This window comes from Lepidochelys kempii, chromosome 2 (genome assembly GCF_965140265.1).
Source record: "Lepidochelys kempii isolate rLepKem1 chromosome 2, rLepKem1.hap2, whole genome shotgun sequence".
Classification (NCBI taxonomy): Eukaryota; Metazoa; Chordata; order Testudines; family Cheloniidae; genus Lepidochelys; species Lepidochelys kempii.
The window spans coordinates 205,751,891-205,774,884 of record NC_133257.1 but is presented as its reverse complement, the minus strand read 5'-3'; the positions used below and the strand labels follow the sequence as shown (position 1 = coordinate 205,774,884).

At 39.8% G+C, this 22,994-nt stretch overlaps 1 protein-coding gene across 4 annotated transcripts in view; it reads left to right on the top strand.

The window, feature by feature from the left end:
- Nucleotides 1–5,439: 5,439 nt before the first annotated feature.
- CHN2 (chimerin 2) overlaps nucleotides 5,440–22,994 on the top strand; it is a 206,746-nt gene continuing 189,191 nt past the window's right edge. For 2 of the 4 annotated variants that reach the window (XM_073333599.1, XM_073333600.1), the window contains exon 1: nucleotides 5,441–5,882. Coding sequence is in view for 3 of the 4 variants with exons in the window: in XM_073333600.1 (XP_073189701.1) it covers nucleotides 5,834–5,882 (49 nt within the window). In the remaining variant the exon portion in view is untranslated. Of the gene's footprint in view, nucleotides 5,883–22,994 lie in introns of all 4 variants that reach the window. The other 2 variants (XM_073333598.1, XM_073333597.1) reach the window with 2 other exon arrangements.

The window sequence follows — 22,994 nt, the reverse complement described above, 5'->3', positions numbered from 1 at the left end:
TAACGTATTTCCTTTTAATCCATGCCTGTATGACTGTAGACATTTTTTTGGCAACTCTAAATAAAGGAGATCTTTTGGTGGAGCAATAAGAGAGAAGCTCAAATAAGAGGCCTTTGAGTTGGCAATAAAATTGTCTACTTTGTACAAATTACTGTAAGAGCTAGTTAGTGTTAAATATATGATAAGCTTTATTGTCAAAAGGGAAGAAAACAATGTAGGCTGTTGAGGAAAAGAAAGATTCTTGCCCCTCTCCTTTGTGTGACAGTAGCACTTCAAAAGCTGAAGTCAGGATTGTGGCCTGTTGTCTGGGTACTCCCCAAACATAGGCCCTGATCCTACAAACACATATGTGCATAATTGTATTTACATGAGGGGTTCCACTAAAGTCCGTGGAACTATACATAGGGGCTAAGTCATGGATGTCTGCAGGATTGGTACCATAAAAAGAAAGAGAGCCCCTATTCCAAAGAGTTTATAATTAGGGCTGGGCAGAAAATGGTTTTCCCAACCCACAAGAACTTTTGAATTTTTTTTCCTGTCCTGAATCAGGACAAAAAGTTTAAATCTCAAAAAAATCTAGTGAATTGACAAACCAAAACCAAATCAAAAACACAGATGGGTCAATTGAAATGTTTTGATTTTGAAACAGTGCATTTTGATTTTGGCCTCTTTTCTTTTATTGGTATTAAAAATTATAGTTCTAAACTAACTAATTTGAACCAAAAAAATGAAATTATTCATTGACAATTTCTAAGTTTTTTGAGTAGGAAAACTTATTGAAACTGACCCTTTCCTATTAACAGTTTCAGTTTTGACAACTAGGTATTTTTCAGCAAAAAACATTGAGAATTTCCAAACAATATCTGTTTATAATTCTGCAATTGAATCCACATGGTTGAACCTCTGCACCTATGGGTCGTACTATTTAAATAATCTCTGATAAATCCTGGCAGACTTTGTACTACACAGATTGCAGTATAAACCTTTGAGACTCTTTTATTTTTCCCCTTTTGTTTGCAAACACAAAGTCAATTAACAATAAAAACCATTGTTAACATTAAGTTAAGGTTGCTTGGTGTGGAGCTCAAAAGCTTGTCTTTCACCAAAATAAATTGGTCAATAAAAGATATTAACTCGCCCACCTTGTCTCTCTCAATTAAATAATGGTACAGAAATTCTTGGAATTTAATCATTGACTTCAATGAAAGCAGAGTATGGCCAATATTGAATGCTTCAAGAAATCCCACCTGTGTGGAAAATAAGCTTTCAGATCATCTTCATGCATAATACATAAGCAAAAAAGGTTGATCTTTTTCTATTGCAGGTCACTATTAATGTTGATGATAGTGTCTCTGTAACAGGCTTTATTGCTGAGTAACCCTAAATTGACAAGCTGAAACCCTTTATAAAGATGCAGAGTAAATTAGTACCCTCATACTGGCAGGTGGCTTCATTTAGCTCCAATCAGGATGGGAGTGGGAACTTTTATCAGGATCAGAGAGTACTAGGATACAGGAAGTCTGGATATATGGAAAATTTAGGCATAGTCCATTGCAAGATGAAAGATTAGATTGAGGTTTATGTTTTGTTGCAGTTATCTGAGTACCTGATAAACCAAAACTCAGGAATGGTTAATTTTGGACTATATTCAGTGTATGCATACTGTGGAGCAGGATGGAATCTGCTTACATGCTCTTTAAAATAACATTTGGAACTGTACTGTAGAACACAGAATACATTTTGCACTTCTGGTTTTTTTTTTTAAGTTTGTGTCTCCTTTGATCTAATACTTTCTAAATGTCACGGTCTTACATACTCTTTTCCATTGAATAAAGAGATTATCATGTCTTGGAGTGTGAAATAGCTCTTTTAATCTATTGGACATTTCCCTGAACTGTATTAATTTAATTTTGAACATTGTTGGAATGGATATGACATAGCCTCACATCTGCTGTATCACAAATTTCAACAATTTCTTTACCTTCAAAATCACAGTATTTCATAACCAGATCTGTCAAGTCTCATTGATTTTGGAGAGAGACTCCCTCATTTGAGTTATTTTTGAAGACAGTTACTGGAGTATTTCGTTCTTATAAGAAATGACTTTGCTGTGTATCTCTCAATGAGACCTTTACAATCCCACTTTTTAAAAAATGTAACTCTTTCCTCACTTACATTTAAACCTGGACAAATAATGTATTATTAATTGGCAATTTTAAATTTTGTTCTTTGCAAAGTGTTTGAACAAATTATGAATTTCTTGAATTAATTCATTATTTTAATTATTTGCCTAATTACGCTTAGTCTATAGCTCATCAATGAGCAATTCATCATGAAGATTAAAATCCAAGTTGTCTTGACTTCTTTTTTCGTCTGGCAAACGTAGAACAATGAAAGGAACAACATGACTGCATTTGGATCCTAAGATCTCTTATCCAGCCTAGAGCAGAGGGGGTACTCATGTGAATGGCTCCAACACCTCCAGGATGAGCATAAATTGGGCAATCATCCGGGATGTGTCTAACAGTTTGCCACATACCACAGTTCGGTGATTCCCTCACTTTCGATCTATGGAGTAAGTGTGAGCTTACTGTTGGGTGCGGGTGCGGATACGGATTAGAGCTCTCTGTATACACCATGGGGAGGATGACACTTGCACATTTGGGTCATCAATTAGATTTTTGTTTGGTATGTCAGCAGCCGCCCAGGCTTCAGATCATCTTCTGTGAACATGCTTATCTTCCACAAGGAGGGCTGTGAGATGACACCAGAAAGGTTTTCTTGATTTTAGCTGGTGGTGAGGAGGTGTTCTAGGTCATGGTGGGGGAGGAGATGATACCCTGCTTGCGGTCTCCCCTGCTACGTGCGTAAGCACAACAAATGTCATCAAAGTGGCAACCAAATGTCTGGAAAAGGCCTTCTGGTCAGCAAAGCAATGACAAAAATGGTTGTCTTGACTGAACACAGATCACATGTAACTCTCGCTTCCCAGACTGGAATCTTAGAATAAGATTTCTGGTGTGATTACTCACAGATAAAGAAAAAAAAGTTCACTTTCCATTAATATTCTCCAACATCTGCTTAAAATGTATTAGTTTCATTAACATTCCTGTAAGCAAACCTGATCACTAGAATATTCACAGAAAGTAAATATTAATTGTATGTGAACACAGACAGTGCAAATTGATTTATAATTGTGAACAAATATTCAGAGGAAACTGTGGTGTACTTCCAGCTCTATTCAAATTGCTACAGTTTGGGAACCCTGTATAATTCACTATTACTTTCTTTCTGGATGGGAAATTTGTAAGACTACCTCTCTGTGTCTCAGCTACTCCCTTGTAGTGCAGGTTCTGTTAATTGGGTGGGTGGAGGCAGGCAGACACTGGATCAGAAGACAAAGTGTGAAGGGAGAAGGACACCAGAATACAAGCGAGGAGTAGATACCATTGCAAAGCACTACGCACCCCTTCAGTGAACACCATTATAATCTTGATATTTACCAGTCCTATACCATGACTTCTCCAACTGGGGTCATAATCCCCTGGGGGTTGAAAACAGGTGTCAAGAGTGCACAAGAACCTCTCCCTTCTCATTTTACTCTCGGACAATGTTAAATTTTACATTGTGAGACACCAGCAACCAAAATGTTTGACAAATAACCAAAATGTGGAACACCTATATTTTATGTGTAACACCATAATTTACAGATTATAATGGTTTGTAATAATAAAACCTGCTTTAAAGTTTGTTTTCTCACTGTGTGGATTAAATAAACCAGTTTATATATATATATACAGAGAGAGAGAGTGAGAGAGAGAGAGAACTGGAAATAAAAATTCTATCACATGCAACCAGAAAGCTCCCTGACATGGATCATCAGCAGAGTTTGAAAGCTGAATTTTCAGATCCTTAGCTCAGACCACTACCACTATAGGAATGACCATTATTGGTTATGTGATCTAGCTACTAGTGGCTGGAGGTTGACAAACATTTTGCCAGAAGTCACACAACTATTCAGAAGAAAGTTGTAGGATATTGGAGTTCTGGTTCCTCTTCCTGACTCTGGGAGGGGGATATAATTATTAGAGGATTTTGAAAGCACATATATTGGGCACATTCATTCTGAAAGCTAGTATGGCCTGGAGGATAAGACGTGTGTGTTATGTGAGAGATTTGAACTCTAGTCCTAACTCTGCTTGAAAAGACAACTGCTCTGTTTATATGATGGAGGAGGCCTTCTCATATCCATTCTATGAATACAAGGACTTGGTAAGTAATAAGGTCTGCGAAATGCATGGAAATTTAAAGAGTAGCTAGAATAGATGAGATCTGAACTCATGATTTCCTTCTAGCTCAATGGATTTTTCTTTAGGCTATAGAGTATTTGGCTAAGAAGTCTCTTTCTCTCCAGCTGTAGAATACTGCCTGCCTCCCTAGTGCTGCAAAATAGGCAGCAGGATCCAACCAAATATGGAATATGCTGCAAAATCCAATATATGTGAGAGGTCTGGAAAAGGGGTTTGGGGAAAATGGTTGAGAACCACTGTTCTATCCCATGATATTTAGGGTATTTCCTATGCTTAGGATGGGTGACACTATACTAAATGTAACTGCCACAGGCAATCCATTTTAAGATTTTAATGGTACCCAGTGGATTGTGTTCTGTACAGATGGAAAGAGAAAGGAAAGGTGTCAGTAAACACAAAACAATGAAAGACAAAGGGGGCAGAGAAGGAAGAGTTTTGTAAGAGGAAAGAAAGTCAGGCACCTTGAAGAAAGGTAAGACAAACACTAGGCAGGAGAAGAGAGAGGGAAAGAAACAGAAAAAGGAAAACATTTGCTCCACGTTTGGAATCTCACTGAAGTCACCCAGGGTGTCTGGATTGTATTGTCTAGCTCTAGTTACAACGGGGGAGCTGACAGACAAGGTGATGGCAGCTCAGGGTGGGCGCGGGGGAAGGGGAGAAAGACTCCAAGCCAACGCGCTCTGCAGGAGCTTAGCAGATGCAACTGCTGCGTGAGCCACCCGGGAACAAAGACGATCCTTAATCGCCGCCGCCCCTGGCGGGTCTTCCCGTGTCCCCGGCTGGAGCAGTGAGTGCTCAACAGGCACCACCCTGCCCGCTCCTGCACTGGGCAGGGCTGGGGAAGCGCGTCCCGGCTCCCCCCGGCAGGCAGAAGGTGGCCCGCGTTTGGCACCTGGAGGAAGGAGCCGCCCAGTGCCAGGCAGCGGCAGGAGTATCGGCAGCGGGCGCTGGTTGCTTCCCCGGGCTTCCTTCCCGCCTCGGGCTGCGCGCCTCAGACCCACCCTGCCTCAGCCAGGGGCTGTCAGCCCGGCTCCGCGCTCCTTCCTTTGTGTGCGCGAGGGGGGCTGAGGCGGAGGCGGGGGCGGGGGCGTGGGGCTGCGCCCGGCTGTCAGCGCTGCCCGGCAGGAGGCGGAGGCTGAGGCGCGGGGCGGGCGGGACGGAGCTGGCGGGGGCGGCTCTGGGCACGGCCACCAGGGAACTCCCCGCGCCCCAGGCGGAGAGGAGGCAACTGGAAGCGCCGCGGGGCCTTTTCCCTGCCCCGCTGCCGAGCGGCGTCTGCACGCAGCAGCGGCAGCAGCAGCAGAGCCCTGCGACGCCTGAGCGGCGCGCAGCCAAGCCACCGGCCGCAGCTCGCTCGCTGGCCGAACAGGAAGCGCTGCCCCGGCGGCGGCGGCGGCTGCTTCGCACGGTGCGGCGCCCGCACTTGGCAATGGGTTGGGGACAGCGGCGGCAGCCAGGCAGCAGCAGCAGCAGACGCCGGAGTAGCAGCGGGGCTAGGAGCTAAGGGGCGAGGAGGAGGGAGGATGGCAGCGTCCAGTAACTCCAGTTTGTCCGGCTCCTCGGTTTCCTCCGGTAAGTTTCTCTCCCCGCATCCCCGGGGTTCGTTTGCTCGGCAGGAACCTGCCCCCCGGCTCGGCAGCCCCCCGGTGCTGCTGCTTTGCGGCGCTTCCATGCCGCTGTTGCCTTAGTTTGTTTTCGTTTGCCAGGGCGAGCGTGTGTCTGTGTCTCCCGCCCCGGCAATCTCCTGCCTGCCAGCCGAAGGGGGGAGCGGGGTGGGGAGGCGGCGGCTGCTGCTGCTGCTGCGGGCGGTGTTTTCCTTTCACTTCGCAGGCGGCGAAAGGAAGCGGGGGAAGAGCGGGATAGAGACACACGTTGGTGCTGGCTGGCTGCCGCGGTGCTGCGGGCAGAGCGACGGCGCCTCCCGCGGGTAACGCGGCCGTGTGACAAGTCAGGTAGCCCCCTCAATCCTCCAGCGGGGATGGGACGCCGCGCCCGAGAGTAAAGGGGCAGCGAAGGGGCCTCCGGCCCCGGCCTCGCCGCGGGTTGTTTCAAGACTCCGCGGTTGTTCCGAGCCAGGGACATCCCTGCGCTTGGGCACTCGCCGTGCAACAGGGACTAGTCAGGTCAGCTCCCTGCCCAGGCAAGGGGGTCGATGGGGCCACATTGGCAGCCCCTCTTTGTGGGCTTTTTCGCGTCCCTGTGAGCCGGGGGTGACGGGAATGGGGTAGGACTTCCCCGATCTCCTCGTGGGCTGGTGGTAATGCCTTGGGATTACTGTGAAAGGCGGATTTGTCATTATTTCTTTACAGTGTGGTTGTGCCCGGCAGGGCGTCGGCCGGTCTGAAATGCAGAGGAATACAAAAGTCCTTGCCCCAAAGAGTTTGCAATATGCAAATTACCAACTGAGACTTTTAAGAGTCGGGTTGCTTCTTTCTTGGAGTTCATGGGTTCTCAACCTTGGAGGTTGGGAAAAGGTTTCAGAAGATCATGACACTCCCCCCTCCACCAGCCTTTTTTAATGGCTAGATGGGGGGGGGGTCTTTGAAACTTTTTTCTCTTGTGACATGGAGTCATGGCTTGGGAAGGTTGTGATCCACTGCTGTAGTTGATCATTTGGACTAGTGAAGTAGCAGAAGAACTGAGAATGATACAAAAGTAGTACTATTGCTTCGCTAAGTATGACAGTTTGCTAATCACAACAGCATATCTGGAAAATAATTCCTTCATACTTTCTTCTCAGCTCATTGAATCTTTATAATGACAAATCTTTAAATTATGGTTGACAAGAAATTGGAAATAAATCAAGTCATGATAACTAAGAGAGAGAAACGTTTAGGGGTAAATGTACTCACTGTACTTGTGGTTTGGTGCTTATGCTCTTTACTCCAAAATATTTTGAAAACCAGAGCCAAAATTCAAGCACTTATTCTAACCATGAGAGAGATTTTCCAAAGACAGGAAATTTATTGAGCATGTAAGCTCTTCAGGACAGGGACTGTCTTCTGCTCTGCATTTGTGCAGAGCCTAGCACAATGGGGCCCAGTTCTTGTCAACCATTAGGCACTACCTTAATAAACATGATTAATAATAACAAAGTCATCAATTATTGGGAGTGGACCAAAGCCACACTGACTGAATTGGCCTTCAACACTGGTTCTCCACTTGTAAGGTAACTCCCTTCTCTTCATGTGCTGATATATATTTGTGCCTGTATCTGCAATTTTCACTCCATGCATCTGAAGAAGTGGGTTTTTTACCCATGACAGCTTATGCCCAAATAAATCTGTTAGTCTTTAAGGTGCCACCGGACTCCCTGTTGTTTTTAAAGTCATTAAAATAATCAAGCTGTTTTCATTCTACTGATAACTATAAATATTTAACAATAAATAAACTTAATTATGATGGTAAACATGACAATTGTATTCCTGTGATATGTAAAGATGGACTAGTGTGTAGTATGTATCTACATGATATACATCACCACTTTCATAAAATAATTTACTACCTTTCACTTTTACACCTTAAAACTTTAGGTCGTTATTTTTTGTGGTTATAGTTTTAACTAAAGGATTTTTTCTGTCTTCTTTTTTTTTTTAAAAGCAAAGGTTCCTACATACAGTAAAGTGTTCAATATTAGCAGCCCCGTCATATCTGACTGTGTGGAGCCACATTTTGGCTGTCTGTGGTTTCAGTTCTCAGAACTCAGCAAGTCTTAGAGCACTTTTTTAATGTCATCTAACCACATATGTTTGGTTTTAACTTTATTCCAACAGAATTATATTTGACTTCAACTTACCAAGATGAAGTCTTGCAAATGATATATAATTATTATTCTATACAGCGGAAGTGGGCAGGTTATGTTATATTTTACTAATCTTAGAGGAAGTGTGGTCTAGTGGTGATAGCAGAATGCTAGGGGATAAGACTCCTAGCTCTACCAGTGACTTGCTGTTTGACCTTAAGTGAGTCATATACCATCTCTGTAGCTTGGTTACCTAGCTCTAAAATAAATATATACACTAACCTACCTCACAGGAAAGTTCAAAGTGTAAATAAATTAGTGTTTTTGAGATTTACCCTAGTACTAGGATAAAATATATGTGCAATTATAGGTGAATCAGTGTTTGTCTACATTAGGGATTTTCCTGTTGGTTGTTGAACTGGTGCAACCCTCCTGAGTAGATGTGCTGTGCCAGATGGATACCAGATTCTGGCCAACTTCCGAATAGTTGTTCGGCTGGGGAGAGGGCTTAAGTAGCTTCCTTTCCCCAGCATCCCTAAATGATGGGTGCGCTGCAATCTCCATCCAAGAATTTGTCCAGCCTGGGCTGTGAGAGCACGCAAGCAAGGGCTGGCCAAAATCTGATCCAGGAGGAATAGAAATATTGCATGTTTACAGAGTAATAATAGTGGAAATTACTGCTAGAAGGACAGATGGGAAGATAAGTTTGCCTTTTTAACGTAAATTTTGATGGGACAATTTCCTGCTTTTCTGACCTGCACTTCTTAGAACATTGCTAGTTCTGTTCCTCAGTGGGTGCCAAACTCTAGGTACAAAGCTTATATTATAAAGAGATGTCAAGTTGAGCATGGCTCTGTTGTAGAGATAACGTAGTTTATGTTTAGCTCTGAGGAAAAAAGTACTTTATACCCACCAGCTCTCAAAGCCTAAGGACACATGACTGCACTTGACCATCTGCAGTGTAACATTTTCTCTTTCCTATACCTCCATTGCTTGTTAGAGAGGAGAAGTGTATAATAATGGCTCAAGTATGTTTTGTTTGAAGAAGCTGTGAAAGAATTTTACTGTTTTGACATTTTGCGAGCCCTATTATGTTTTCTGATCTATTCTGTTAGCTTCTATCAACTTAATTGGGAGTTGCTGGTCAAAAACATAATTTGGGTCTTCTTTAAACAGTCAAACAGTCATTTTAAACATGCTTTACAAACATTAATAAATTAATACTCACAACACTACAGTTGTTTTACCGATGGGGAAACTGAGCTAGAGTGGCATAACCAGGGCTGCAGAGGGATGTCGTTTTAGAGCCGTAGTTAGAACTCAGAAGTTCTTTGTTCCTAGTCTTTTGCTTTAATAATTAGAGAACCCCCCCACTCTCACAGATTGGTCTCCTGTATTATCCTCTAATATTGGTCTCCTGTAGCACTACTGTCATGTTACTAATTATAGTCTCAATATTGTTGGATACTTGCTTGGGGCCTGATCCAACTACTACTGAAGTTAATAGGAGTCTTTACATTGACTTCAGTGGGAACTGGATCAAGCTTTAATGCAAAAGAGTGGGTGGAAATGGAGACTATTTGTGCTGTATTTCCTCAAGTGTTATGTCACTAGGATCTGAGAATTATAGATGCTGTTCTTTAGGTCAATTTTTTGAAAGTACCTAAGTCCCATTGAAAGTTAATGTGACTTACGCACTTTTGAAAATGTGGATTATTAGTCACAAAAGACAACATTTTCAAAACCATTTGAGGTAAACGGTACCGAGCTATGTGAAAAGGAGGAGGTAGTGGTATTAAGCAGTTCCAGTCAATATTCTTTTCTGGAGCCTTGGTGGATCTGCACAGCATATGGAATGTCAAAATTACAATTACTTCCATCGTGAATGTCTTCCTAGCTTCCCAGCAAATCTCCCATTCAAAGCACCCAGGTGAACCGCTGCTTTACACCATTCCCACTCCTGTACCTGCTCTCCTCAGGAGTGCTGATTCAGCCATCATCAGCATCTTTTCTTCCCCTTATCACACCATCCCCTGCTTAGGCTGGCTCCCACTTCTACACTTCAACCTCCATTCTCTCCTGCTCACTCTTTGCTCCCACTCATGGGTCTGCATCTCATCTTACTAACCCCTACTCTAACTCCTGGTCTTCCCCTCCCAACTCAGCATTCCCCTCCTCCCCCCATAGTGACACAAACCATCCACATCTCCTACTTCAACTCTCAGTACTATCCTTCCTGCTCTCCCCCAGTTGTACAGGTGGCTGAAGCTTTGTTTATAACTGATGAAGTGCAGGCTCCATTCTCACTTTCTATGGGACATAATTTCCATGGTGTGTGAGCATCAGGTGAAGAGAACTCTCTGTTTCCTTTTCCCAGTGGGCTTCCACACTTCTATATTTGATCACACATGGATCCCGTCCCAGAAGAATATTTTGTACTCTTTGTCACTTATCAGCAAGAGGGTATTGCCAGCAAGAGGCTCAGCCATGTTAATTTTAATAACTTCTATTAAAATACAGTTGATATGTTTAAAAATGTTTCTCATTCTGTGTATATTCAGAATGCTGTTCTGAACAAAACTGGTTATACTTTCCTTTTTTGAAAAGAATGGATAAATTTAGCTTGTTTCTTTTCTTATTTAAAATATTAGTCTTAAAAAAAATTAATTATCCATCCTGAAGTTTGGAATAAATATCTTAAAGTTTCATTGGCCAGTGGTCCTTCATTAATCAACAATGAAATGTATGATTTATAAAAACAATTCTAAAAAACAATTATAAAAACAATAATAAATCTGAAAGGGTCAAAGGCTATTTTTATAAATGAACTGATATATTTTGTATAAAGACAATCTGATTGCAGACGAGGTGGTTTTACATATAGTGTGTATTGTGAAAAGGTGTGCAGGAAAGACTTAGCACATAAAGAAAAATATCAGGCAATTCCACTAACTTAACAAGGTCAAAATAAAATATTAAAGAATAATGACTCCCTGGGGGACCATGAAGATGCTAAGACGTGAAATAGGCATATATTGTAAAAATGAAAGTCAACATAAGCTGATTTTAATTAAGATGCTAGCAAGTGAAAAGAAATGAAGTTGGTATTGAACACAGATTCAGCAAGATTTTAATAGGGAAAAAGATTAGTGAGTGAATGTAGGTTTATTCTTAGTGATGTAATAGAGATAGTGTTATGAAAATGGAACATGAAAATTGGATATTCTGCTGATAAAGTGCTACTTTTGATTGTAAAATGGGTAGTAAAATTCATTTTCCCCCTTTTCTCCATGCAGTGCTTCTGCTAACTGTAGGGTTTAATCTTGACCTTAAGCTTAGAAGTCATTTGTCATCTGTGTTTGAGGAGACTGATGAACCTATAATTCAAGAAAAAATACAATAAAAATTCAAAAGAAAAAAGGCCTAAGTGTCTAACACGATCTAATGACAAATCTAAAATTTACTTACTAACTGTATTGATTGCTGACTACTGAGGATTAATATTAATTAGGTAACTGTTACAAGAACCTCTGCATTAGAATTTAGTTTGTATTTATTTGCTGCATAGAAAAAGTCCATTTTTCTTCTTGATCGACTTGTCTCAAAGACATATGGTTAGAATCAGACATCCAATGTTTCACCCTGTCGTTACGGTGATCATTTTGGATCCCTGTTAAATTGACGAGGTTCTTACCTTCTGTTTGGTGCTAAGGAGGTTTAGATGTGCCTGAACGCCCAGGAGATTATAAGGGACTCTTGAGAGTGAGACCTTCTGCACTATCTCATACATGGTTTTGCTCATGCTGTTTTTCAAAAGGATTTTTTTTTAGTAAACTGGTTTATGTCAGTCTTAAACTGTAATATTTTAGCTAAAGATTTAGTTAGAAAACATGTTAATTGTTTAAAACAATTGTTTTAAACAAACAAAAACGTTCCTTATTCTGAAGGGCAATGATGACAATATTTTTCTTTCTGCTCTTTATGCGCTGGCAGAAGATATTCTCATGCTGGGGGGCCAGTCTGTTGTTCCTCCGTGTCTCTTGCTTTGTAGAAGAGAAGAACTAGGAAAATTATATCTTCAGGAGAACTATATATTAAGAAATGCCACATAAATATTGAACAAAAAAGCTTTTGTTGCAGAAAAATGTAACCGGATTTGTACTAGAAGCTATAAATCTATCATTTCGTATACATCACTTTCTGTACAGGTGTATTCACAATTCATCTGAGAATTATATACAGCAGCTAGCGTAAATGCATACTTTTAGCTTCTATGAATAATAATCCATTCTTGCACTCTTTTTCTGACCTTTGATTTTGAGAATATAAATTTGAGTTTTGCATTTAGAGATGGTTGTTACTAATTAAGAATCATGCATAGTTCAGCAACAATAGTTTCATCACCTTGTTTCACTCAGCAATAATCCAGTTCCTGAGGTGGGAAAATTAGCAGTTTATTCCTGGTACAAGGGAATTAGTGTTGCAGTACAGTGCTACAGTAACATTGGTGTGCTTTAAGGTTTGCAGATAATACATTAGTACGTGACAATATGGACTCCTGCCTTTGGTAAGGTAAATATACAATAGAAAAGTTTTTAAAATTTAGGAGAATTTGAAGGTGTAGGGTGCTGTCTCAATATTATTTTTTAATAAAATCAATACAGTAAGATTATCCTCAGAACAGACCATTTTTTCATTGAGCTGATATCAGACATTCTGATTCTCTTTGGTCAAGATGGCTTACTTGTAGCATAATAACTGATAATATAACACATGCTAGTTGAGCGCCTGTCTAATTATAGGGAGTAATCAAATGCCAATCCCTGTTACTCTGTGTCAAGTCAGATTTCTTCACGTCAGTCTCTAAGATATTATAAAGTATTTTCATGTTGTTGTTGCACCTTGCCATCTCCTCAGCTCCCATTTAAGCATTGATGTTCTTAACTCCTAGAAATTGTGGTAAAATACAATTCTGTGTTTTGCTACCAAAAGAAGGAAATGGAATGGTGGAAATGGTATAGAACACCATTTGCTGACCCTCATTTGCCACCTTATGTGGCTTTCTTAAGGAAAGGCATGCTCAGCTGAGCTGCTGGAAGTAAACTACATTTCTGGTTTAAAAAAAATGACTTGTTGATCATGCCAGTCACTCACCAGTGGACTAATTTGAAAATCCAAAAACACTTAGGTCCCTCTCCTGCAAATACTTACGCGTATGTTTAACTTCACTCATATAAGTAGTCCCATTGAAGTCCATTTAATGTAAATTCCTTAATACTGCACCTTACTGAGCGTTGTGAAAAGGAAGGAAGGCTGAAAGATGGAAGACTGGTGAGAATAGGTGGGCGGAATTAAAATTGATTGGTTGCTCTTAATTGAATATTTCTGTGGCTTTCAGTATGTGTGTGTTTTTAAATTGAAGTATTTTGCCTGAGAATAATGTATATGAGTCTTATGTAACTAAAAGCAACCAGTAAGCCAATAAACTAGCAAAATATCTCTTTTTGAGGAGATTTTGATAATCTTTATTCTCTCTGTCATTTAAGCTTTAAAAATTCTGATGTCAGTTGTGGTATGGAGAAGAGTGAGTGTATGTGTAAAAGAAAAGCCTGTGTTTCTCATGACATATTTGACGTTTAACTTTCCAACTTATGCGAGCAGCAAGTGATCTACGGTAAATCTATCAAAGATGGAATTTTCTGTGTAACTGTTTATAAAAAAAAAAGTCTTGTATATGTTCTGATCAAAGCAGTGTGCTTGTGTATCAATCACTTTTGTTATTTCAACTTTAAACATATTTTTATCTGCGTATTTAATGTACATTGCAGTGTAAGAATGAATTAGGAAATTACAATATTTTGACATATTGAAAGATTATTTGGTTACTCATTTGGGCTCTTTTCAAGGCACATAAGGGAACAGAATAACACTTATCTTGCAGACATGCTGAGAGGGATCAAGTGAAGGGCAGAGACCGCTGTAGAGTATGTTTCCTGGCGTTGTGTGGTTCTTATGCAGCACTTCTCCTGCAGAGACGCAATGTAGGAGGCATGGTCTGCTGGAAAGTGATGGGATTCAGTCACTTCAGTGTGGAAAGTTTCCCTTTAAAAGACATGGAATTTGCTGAAATATTTTTCTGCTGCTCTGAGCAGTACTGAATCAACCTGAAAGCCAAATGGACCACTTCAGAGATGTCATATGTGCGCAACTGACGGGGGAAGACAGTTGTAGCACAGTGACAAGCCAGCCATTTTCAGCATTTGCAAGGTGTCCAGGTGACAGGAGAAAACAATTTGTTTATCTGTATACTGCTGAAGTTCTGCAGGATTTCCATTGTGATTTCCTGCAAGTTTCAGGCCTGTTGCGGGGATATGAGGCTATGCCTCCTGTCACTTCTGCACGTCCAGCATGCCAGTCTCACTAAAGGGAGCATGCAATGAATCCTTAAGAGCACTGATTGTCTTTCAGATGAAACCTGCACAATTGTGCCTCTGTGTGTAGGAAGGGGAGGATATATCCTTGTTACTATTTTTAAATAAATGTAATCATATGTAACATATTTTTGCAAACTTTATTATGCTCTACTGATAGTTTAAAAGGCCACAGATATACTGCAATATTTTCACTTGATATTAATGTAGGATCAAATTCTGTCTTCCATAATGGCACAGAGGTACATGACAATGGAAGATTATTTATGCCTGTATTCTGGCTGGCAGTGCCCCCCGCACCACCCACATACATATTATTCCAGTTAGCAGGGCTGGGCACGTGGGGGGGCAAGCAGGGGCACAGAGCTCCTCCAGCCCTGGGGCCGTGGCAGGGGCACAGAACGTGCCCCTCAAAAAGTGGTCAAATATAAATTCCTGCACATATCCCTGCCAGTCAGGAACAAATATAATCTGTGTGTTGTGTAAAGTGCGTAGTTGCTATTGCCGGGTCAGGTAGCATGCACATACAACAAATGGGCAAACCCTGCCATGATATAGTCAACAGACCCTGAAATATGGAAAAGGTTCTTGGGATTGAAATGTGGGATTTAGAAGTTCTGTCTTGCAGATCACACAACATACTTTGTAGTATAAACAATACTATAGTATGTAATATAGAATAGCCTTGTGGTTAAAGTAGGGGGTCAGGAGTGCTCAGCTCCCTCTTCCTAACTCTGCAACTCACTTTGTGTGCCCTTGAAAAAGTTACTTAACCTCTCTCTGCCTCCATTTCAACCTGAAGTGTAGAAAAAATCATAATAGGCCCCTCCAAATAATGATATATGCTTACAAATCATTAAATAACTCAACATCTGTTTATTTTCACTCACATTTAAGTGCACTCAAGAGACTTTTTCAAGCTTTTTCCTCCAACCATGAGCGCTAAAAACTTACATGAAAATTTCTGCTTTCATTTTAAAAATACAGTAATTACAGGATTTTTTGTAATCACAGCTGGGACTTTAAGAAAAATGCTAAATATTGTAAGACCTGTAATAAAAATCATGGGAGTTGCCAATACCTCATTTACTCCTCTGTAAAATTATATTTACATATTTCACAGAGGTGCTGTGAAGCTTATTAATTGTTTGTAAAGTTATTTTGGTGAAAAACCCTATATGAGTGCACATTGCTAGGGCCTGCCCTGTAAGGTGTTGAGTTTCTTCTGCTCCCAATGAGGCTGAAGTGGTAACTCAGTTGTTTGTAGGATTGGGAACATATTTATCTATTTTTATACAATCGCCATCATAATAGTATCTACTGTTGTTAAGGGCCAAATTATTATAGGTTTTATGGTGAACCAAAAAGGGAATACTGGTACATAACACATTCAGTATTTCTTGTATTCGCACCATGTGGATGAAGAATAAACCAGTTCCTCTAATGATGCATTTTCAAGAATTATGCACAACATTTAAATTATACATAATTTGTATAAATGTTTGCTTACTGAAAAAGCAGGTTCTTTTTTTTCCCATTTCCAGGCAGGCAGACTGAGATGATGGACAGCTTTTAGTGACATGCTATTTTTATTCTACAGTTGTTTTATTTTGCAATTCGAAACCTCTGGTTAGGTTGGTTTTGCTGCTCAAACCAGTTACTGGGGAAATTAAAGTATACTGCATCCTATAATGTCTTTACATAAATTTGACTCTAATGAAGATTCAGTATTTTGATTCCAAGCTTCCTCTAGCAATGAAAATACGAATTTGACGTATCAGTAGAAAGTGTAATTTTTCATTCAGCTCAGTGGATAACAGTAAATGATTGGGCATGATTTAAACAAGGATGGCTGCCTTGGATAAAACTTTAAAGCTTTGGATCAAGAATGCTTGAGGCTAGGAGAAAAATTAAAGACATGGAAATGGTGATAGAAGGGCATGCTTCCCCCCACTTTTCTTTTTGCCTGAATACTACGAATAGTTCTAAAGATGGAATACCTTTGAGAAACCAAACAGATGAACTGGAAAACAATCTAGATTAGTAAATGTCAGGTTAGTTGGAGTCCAAGAAATTATGTAGAAAAAGAGAGTGTGATTTTATTTAATGCAGTAGGAAGGTGAGAATACATAATTTTCAATTCCCTTTACAAAGTGGTGTGGTGAGTCAGACAACAATATTTAACAGAGGTAGATTTATAGTTTTTAAATTATAGACTCTGGTCACCAGTTTAGTAGCAGCTGAGTATATGTGAATAAGAGAGAGAGAGTGAAGTCTTAAGCCTAAATATACACACTGATTAATATATTACTAAATGTGTTAGTGTAGTCACATGACCTTGTGCTCTGATTCCATCAGATCTTGCTGGGTGAGTATGTGAGTGGGAGACTTCCAAAGAACACCTAACAGCTGCAGGAAATGGTGCTGGTAGTTTAGTATGTACTCTTCTTCCCTCTGATTGAACCAGCATCAGAGTGTAGTGTTAAGGGGTACTGATCTGCTAGAGGAAGATGTGTTCTTTTGAATGAGATTTTAAAGAGATTTAAGAATCCTATAGCACTCTTGAAAGAGTAGAGGGTTATAATTCGGTGTCCTTCAAAATTCCAACTCAAGCAATTATACTCTGCTTGTTTAAATTCCACTTGAGAAGGCAGAGGGAATAGGTATTCTTCACAAACTGTTGTGTAGTGTTGATGTGCACTGCTAACATTGTTGATGTTGCATTGTTTTAACTCAGAAGTGCCTGTATTTAAATGCTGGATTAAGTGATCCAGTATCGCCAACTCCTAGTGTGGTGTTTTTGTTTTGTTTTTTTTTTATTGCAGATTCTCCTCATAAGATTAGCTTTAAAATGAATGCTTTCATACAACCAAACTTGGTTTGTTTTCAGCCATTTTTTTCCTCCATTCACTTCTTTATCCTCCTCTCAGTGAAAGACCACTCAATACCTTGCTAGACTCTGATGGCACAGATTCTGATTTCAGTTATACTAATGTAAGCCTGGAGTAACGTCACTGAGATAACTACTTATAATCTGATGCTGACATTCCTTGATCAGATTTTTTCTGATAGACATTTCAGAACATATTAGTTGCTTGGTATCTATTCCAGGTAGTTTGATGCTGTTAATTTCTGACACTGTTAAAGTACCACGTGGAGTGACAGCTGCTGAGGTAACTACTTGTGGTTCTTTTACTCTTTGAAAAGCAAAATATTGTAGACATGCAAAATCTTTGCAAATGAGCAAGGACATATGAGTCTGAATTTTGCATATTTTCCTTGTTTTAACAAAAGTATATTCATGGGGGAATATTATCTCATTTGTGGATATTGAGTCAACAAAAAATATTTTTGGAACTTTTTTGCATATCTGTAATATTTTTGTTAGCTTCTGAATAATATTTTCTTTCCAACTCCCCTACTTTGCCATATGGAATAGAACTTTGAGAAATATGCTTCCAGTCAGAGGAGCTCTCTGATAAACTCTGTAGTTACCTCAGTTTACTATATCGCATAATTGTCTTAGAATCTTCATAGTCTATGTAAATACAGGCATTGGCCCTCATTTGATCTTGCTTACACTTGAATAAAACTGAGGTAAATCCTTGGAAGTCCACAAATGAAGTAAGTAAAATCCACTTAGTCATGTCTAAATACTGGTAACATCATAGCAGAATTTTCAGAAGCCTTCTTGATCCATCGCTAACTTTGTGCACTCAGCAGCTGACCTCCCAGTGATCTGCTGCACACCATCTATCCATCTCCTTGCTGGTCATCCCCTTACTATGATGTCCCACCACTGTTCTTTTCGCGATAACATTAATCAGGTGTATAGATGAAAATAACCTCATGTGATCAACATGCATAAGTTTGTACCTGTTGATTTCCAAGAACAAAGTCTGCTTCATGCCAATATTTCTAATATAAGTATTGGTCGTCTTTTTCCATCCAGAGGATACAAAAATCTTCACTAACTTCACATCTTAAATGCATTAATTTCCCAAGATTCACATTCATAAGTTGCTATGGAAAAAATTAAGCTTTTCACCAGTTGAACCTATGTACCTTTCAAGATGGCACAGTTTTTCCACACTTTCGTATGGGAGGCTATGGCTGAGTGAGCCGTCCCCAGTCATCTTCTGATTTCTTTGGAGCAGGCTTCTTGGTTGTGTTTTGTCCAAAAACTATAAAAGGGAAAAACTAGTATATGTGATATCAGGCTCTAGATCACTTTACAGAAAAATTGGGTGAGAGGGAGTTATTTTAAAGCCAAACACACATTTGACCAGTCTATCATGACCCCCAAAAATCAAATATATAGTCTTCAAAATTTATACTCCAGGAGCCAAGTTCTCTTTTGGGAACTTCATTTGAGTTAACAGACCTACTCCAATACTCCTGTTTCTCCCCTGAGGGGGAAAAAAAAAAAAGCCAAGTGAGATTTAGGCCTGATATAATTTTCTTTCAAATCAATGAATCTTTCTACTGGGACTTCAGTGGGAGTTGGATAAGGCTCTTAGTTGCATTCTTGTGAGCATAAGTTTTATGTATGCTATCATTAACTAGGTCACCTTGTACTAACCTAATTGGCTTTTATATTCTTTCAGTGTGACACATGGGTTAGGTTAGGTGGAAAATGTCTAGGCTAATCTTTAAATAAATGCACAACCAATTACCCATTTTACGTTTGAGTGTCAAACCCTTGTATACTTTTGTTTCAAAATGTATTTGAACAGAAATATTTAGACGATGTGTTATAATCTATGGGTTACATATGATGAGAGTCTTTATTTTATTTCTTGTTTTGCCATTGACGTTATATATGACTGTGGCCAAATCACAGTTGCTCCCCTTTTAGTGATTTGGTTACTTGAACTGTAAATCTGAGTAGAAGATCTTGGTTAGATAATTGTGTTTTTCTAATGAGGTTCCCTAGCAATAGCACACTGTGACAGTCTGATTCTTATTTACACTCCGGTTCCTTTACATCACTCTGGCAGTGAAAAGGTGCCTTAAAGTCATTGTTATAATTTCTTACTTCACACTGCCAGAATGGTGGAAAGGGGCATCCATGTAAATGAGAATTAGGCCCCACATGTTTAATTTAAATGAGAATTAGTAGTCTGTTGTATACAATATATACTCTATCTCTGTGTTGAGTTTTCCTTTGGACGCTTTTGATTTTTCTTTCATTAAAATATTCAGGGAAACATCAACTCTCTGTATGCGGTGAGCTGTATGGAGCAGTTTGGACTTGGTGCACTACTGGCGAGTGGGGGAAGGAGTGTGCTCCCACACCTTGCATCTCTAAGCCAAAAACCAGGCTCGGTCCTGGTCTTGTACTCCCTGCCTGTGTCAGTGCTTGTCATCCAAAAGTGGTATTGAGAGGCAGACCGGAGTGCAGTTCTAACTAGCAAAGCTGGCCCAGCACAGTGCACCTGTAAAATGAGATTGCAGACATTACATTTTCCCTGCTTTCCAAAGCAATTGTGCAGACAGTGCCCCTCTGTGTGCTACTGCCGGAACCCCATTTTCCACCCATGAATTGTGGCTAAAAGCCATAGGCTATATTTTGTGTGACAATGGGTTTACTTAAATACCAGTTTTCAAAGGTTTTACTGGTTCTGCCCGTATTCCCCATTTTATATGTACACAATTTCCAGTCCGTAGAAACATTTAGTGTGTGTCCACTATTGATGAGGATAGAGTCGGAGAGTTTAGCAGAAAGAATAATTTGTACATGTAGGAACTGGGAAATCAAACCAGAGTTTTTCAGATTCTAAATTAGCAATATTATGAGAGACTCCAGAGGAAACCTTCAGTAAATTCATATCCTGTCTAGTTAGCGCCTTTTAAAAAGTGTCGATGTGTAACAGTGTGTTCACAGAGCCACGCAGTCTCGTGGTTGGTGTGCCTCACTTTCAGTCCCTTGCTTCCCTGGCTGAGATGCCTCAGTCCCTAAGGAGGTGTGGAAGGGGAATTCTTCATCTCCACTGGGTCCCAGCCCAGGGCCCTTTGTGAAGCAATGCCAGTAGGGTCTTCATAGCAGAGTCTATGTCCGCTGCCCTATGCTAATTCCTATCTGTCTCTTAAGTTTGGGGCATGGCCCCCATAGTCAAAACAGTCTGTAGTGGCTTGCTTGAGTACCATCTCCTTGTGGACATTTTGCAGCATTCTGTTGCGGCCTCAGGTCCCTCTGGGTGAGTTGGACATAAGATTGGAGAGGCTTAACCCTGCAATGTTTCTAAAGTTAAATCAGACAGTTCACTCACTGCTGGGTGCTCCTTGGTCTCCTCAGCAGTCTCCCTGGGTCAGGGATGCAGTGCTTTTCCCCAGTGGCTGTCCGGTATCTTGTGATAGCTCCCTCCATACATAAGGGGAGCAAGTCCTGCCTCTTCACCAGTCAGCCTAGAACTGAGCCAGGTTTTCTGCTTTTCTTCCCCTTCCAGCCCTGGCATTGTCTGCAAGCCAGTTCTAGTCAAAAGCTAGTTTATAGTTTATAGCGGGGTGGAACTAGCTGGGCCCATAGGCTCTCTTTAACCCTTTTCAGGTTGGTGTAAAGCTTCTCTGCTTCATCACAATATTATTATGTATTGATTTATTTTTATCAGATACTTATGGTAAATATGAAGTCCATAAATATCAATTGTAGTTAATTCTATAACCAAGCAAACTTTGCCCTCCATCCTCTGTAGTAATCTCCTGTAAGGAATTTATAATGGATAGACCATACAGTACATTCTGGAAATAGAAAACAAAGTTGAAGCAGGTTTTCCATTGTGAGATCTTATTTGATCTGAGGAAGAAATTGAAAAAGGTTATCCCTCAATTGCTACTCAGCAAGACAACACTACATTTGTTTGTTCTTTAAATCTAGCTAAGATTGCTTTTGTGTCCAAGCAATCTCAGAAGCTTGCTCTCGAGTTTGGTTTACTTTTAGGTCTCTGGAACTCTAAGATGATTCTATTAGTATGATAGTCTACTTATCCTGTGTTGTAAGAAATATTATTCAGAGTTGAGTATGGGTGTCAAGACTAATGTTTTTCTTGGAAGCATGAAAGACTGGCTCTTAACATACAGATTATTGCCATATTGATTGCTATGGCTTCAGCAGTCAGATCAGTGTCTATTAATAAGGGCCCTTAATCAGCGTGGCACCTACATGGTCTAAACAAGTTTGGTAAGGTATTGGAGGATTGTCATTTAAGTGCTCTAAATGTTTCCATATATACAAGCTTTTAGACATTTAAACAATTTGAGGATATTTAGATCAGGATGCATCTATTGTTTGTGTGTAGTTTATTACCTGACATTCTATAAAACAATTACTGTAGTGCTCAAAGAGAAGAAAATAGCAAGCCATTTAAAAAAATATTGTAATTCAGTAAAGAGAAAAATTTCTCAGATACCAACTCATCAAAAGATTAAACTTAAAACACATTCTTTGTGAAAATCAAAATGATACCATTTAAACAGGAAGTGATTGCATAATTAATATGTACCCAGAGTCCTCTGCCATCAGATCCACCATGCTTAAATCTTCATGATTTTCCATTGTGGGCAAGAAACACACACTTTTTGAAACCTCTTTAAAACCAGAAACAATTTACCTAAAATTAAAACTTCAGCTGTCTTTACATTTCCACAATTGGTTTCCATTCTAACTTGCATTCCCTTATAACTTTCTGAAACTTTCATCTTTGCAGCTGTTGTTCACAGAATTGGTCTTTGCCAGAATATGAATTTTGGTTTCAATGCTTTTAGAGCATCAACAGATTCAAGGAAAAAAAGGGAAAATAATTAAATAATCATCTTAAGAATTTTGACGTTGTATAGATTAAAAGAACCTGAATTTTTCAAGCAATACTGTCGTCGTCGTCGTCTTTTTTTTTTTTTTGGATCCATTTTGGAAACAGAGGACCAAAAATTACACTGTTCTGTGAGCTATAATTTTGTTCGCAAAGTGGGAAAAAAACAAGATAATCAGAATGAGGTAATTGTAAAAAAATTGGGGTTTGTCTGATATGAGAACATACACGTACTTTTAAAACCTGTCAATAGTTCAACAAAATTTAAGTTTCTGGGTCCAAGTTGATCTGGAATGGCTTGATGGAATTAAGTGGGGCACATGCTAGGCTTTCTTTCTCAATCTGATACATTCTCCACTTTGTTTCACTGAGCCATTTTTCATGCTCTTGATCCCTGAAAAAAGAACTGCTTACAACAGTAGCAGGATGGACATAAAATGACCAGCTGGATTTTATAGAGAGAGGGGACTTAAGAGACCACATAGATATTAACTATTTAGGTCTTTTAGAAATAGAATTCAAAAATAAACTTAAAAAACAAAAAAAGTGAATAATGAAATGTCTTCCAGAAAACATTTTGGTAGACCAGTAAAAATAATTTCAGGGTTAGTAAACTTTCCTGGGAATTGCTTCTGGAAAATAGACAGACAGGTTTTGATCTTGTCACCAGGCCATCTTACCCGGTCTGTGCTTGCATTTGCTG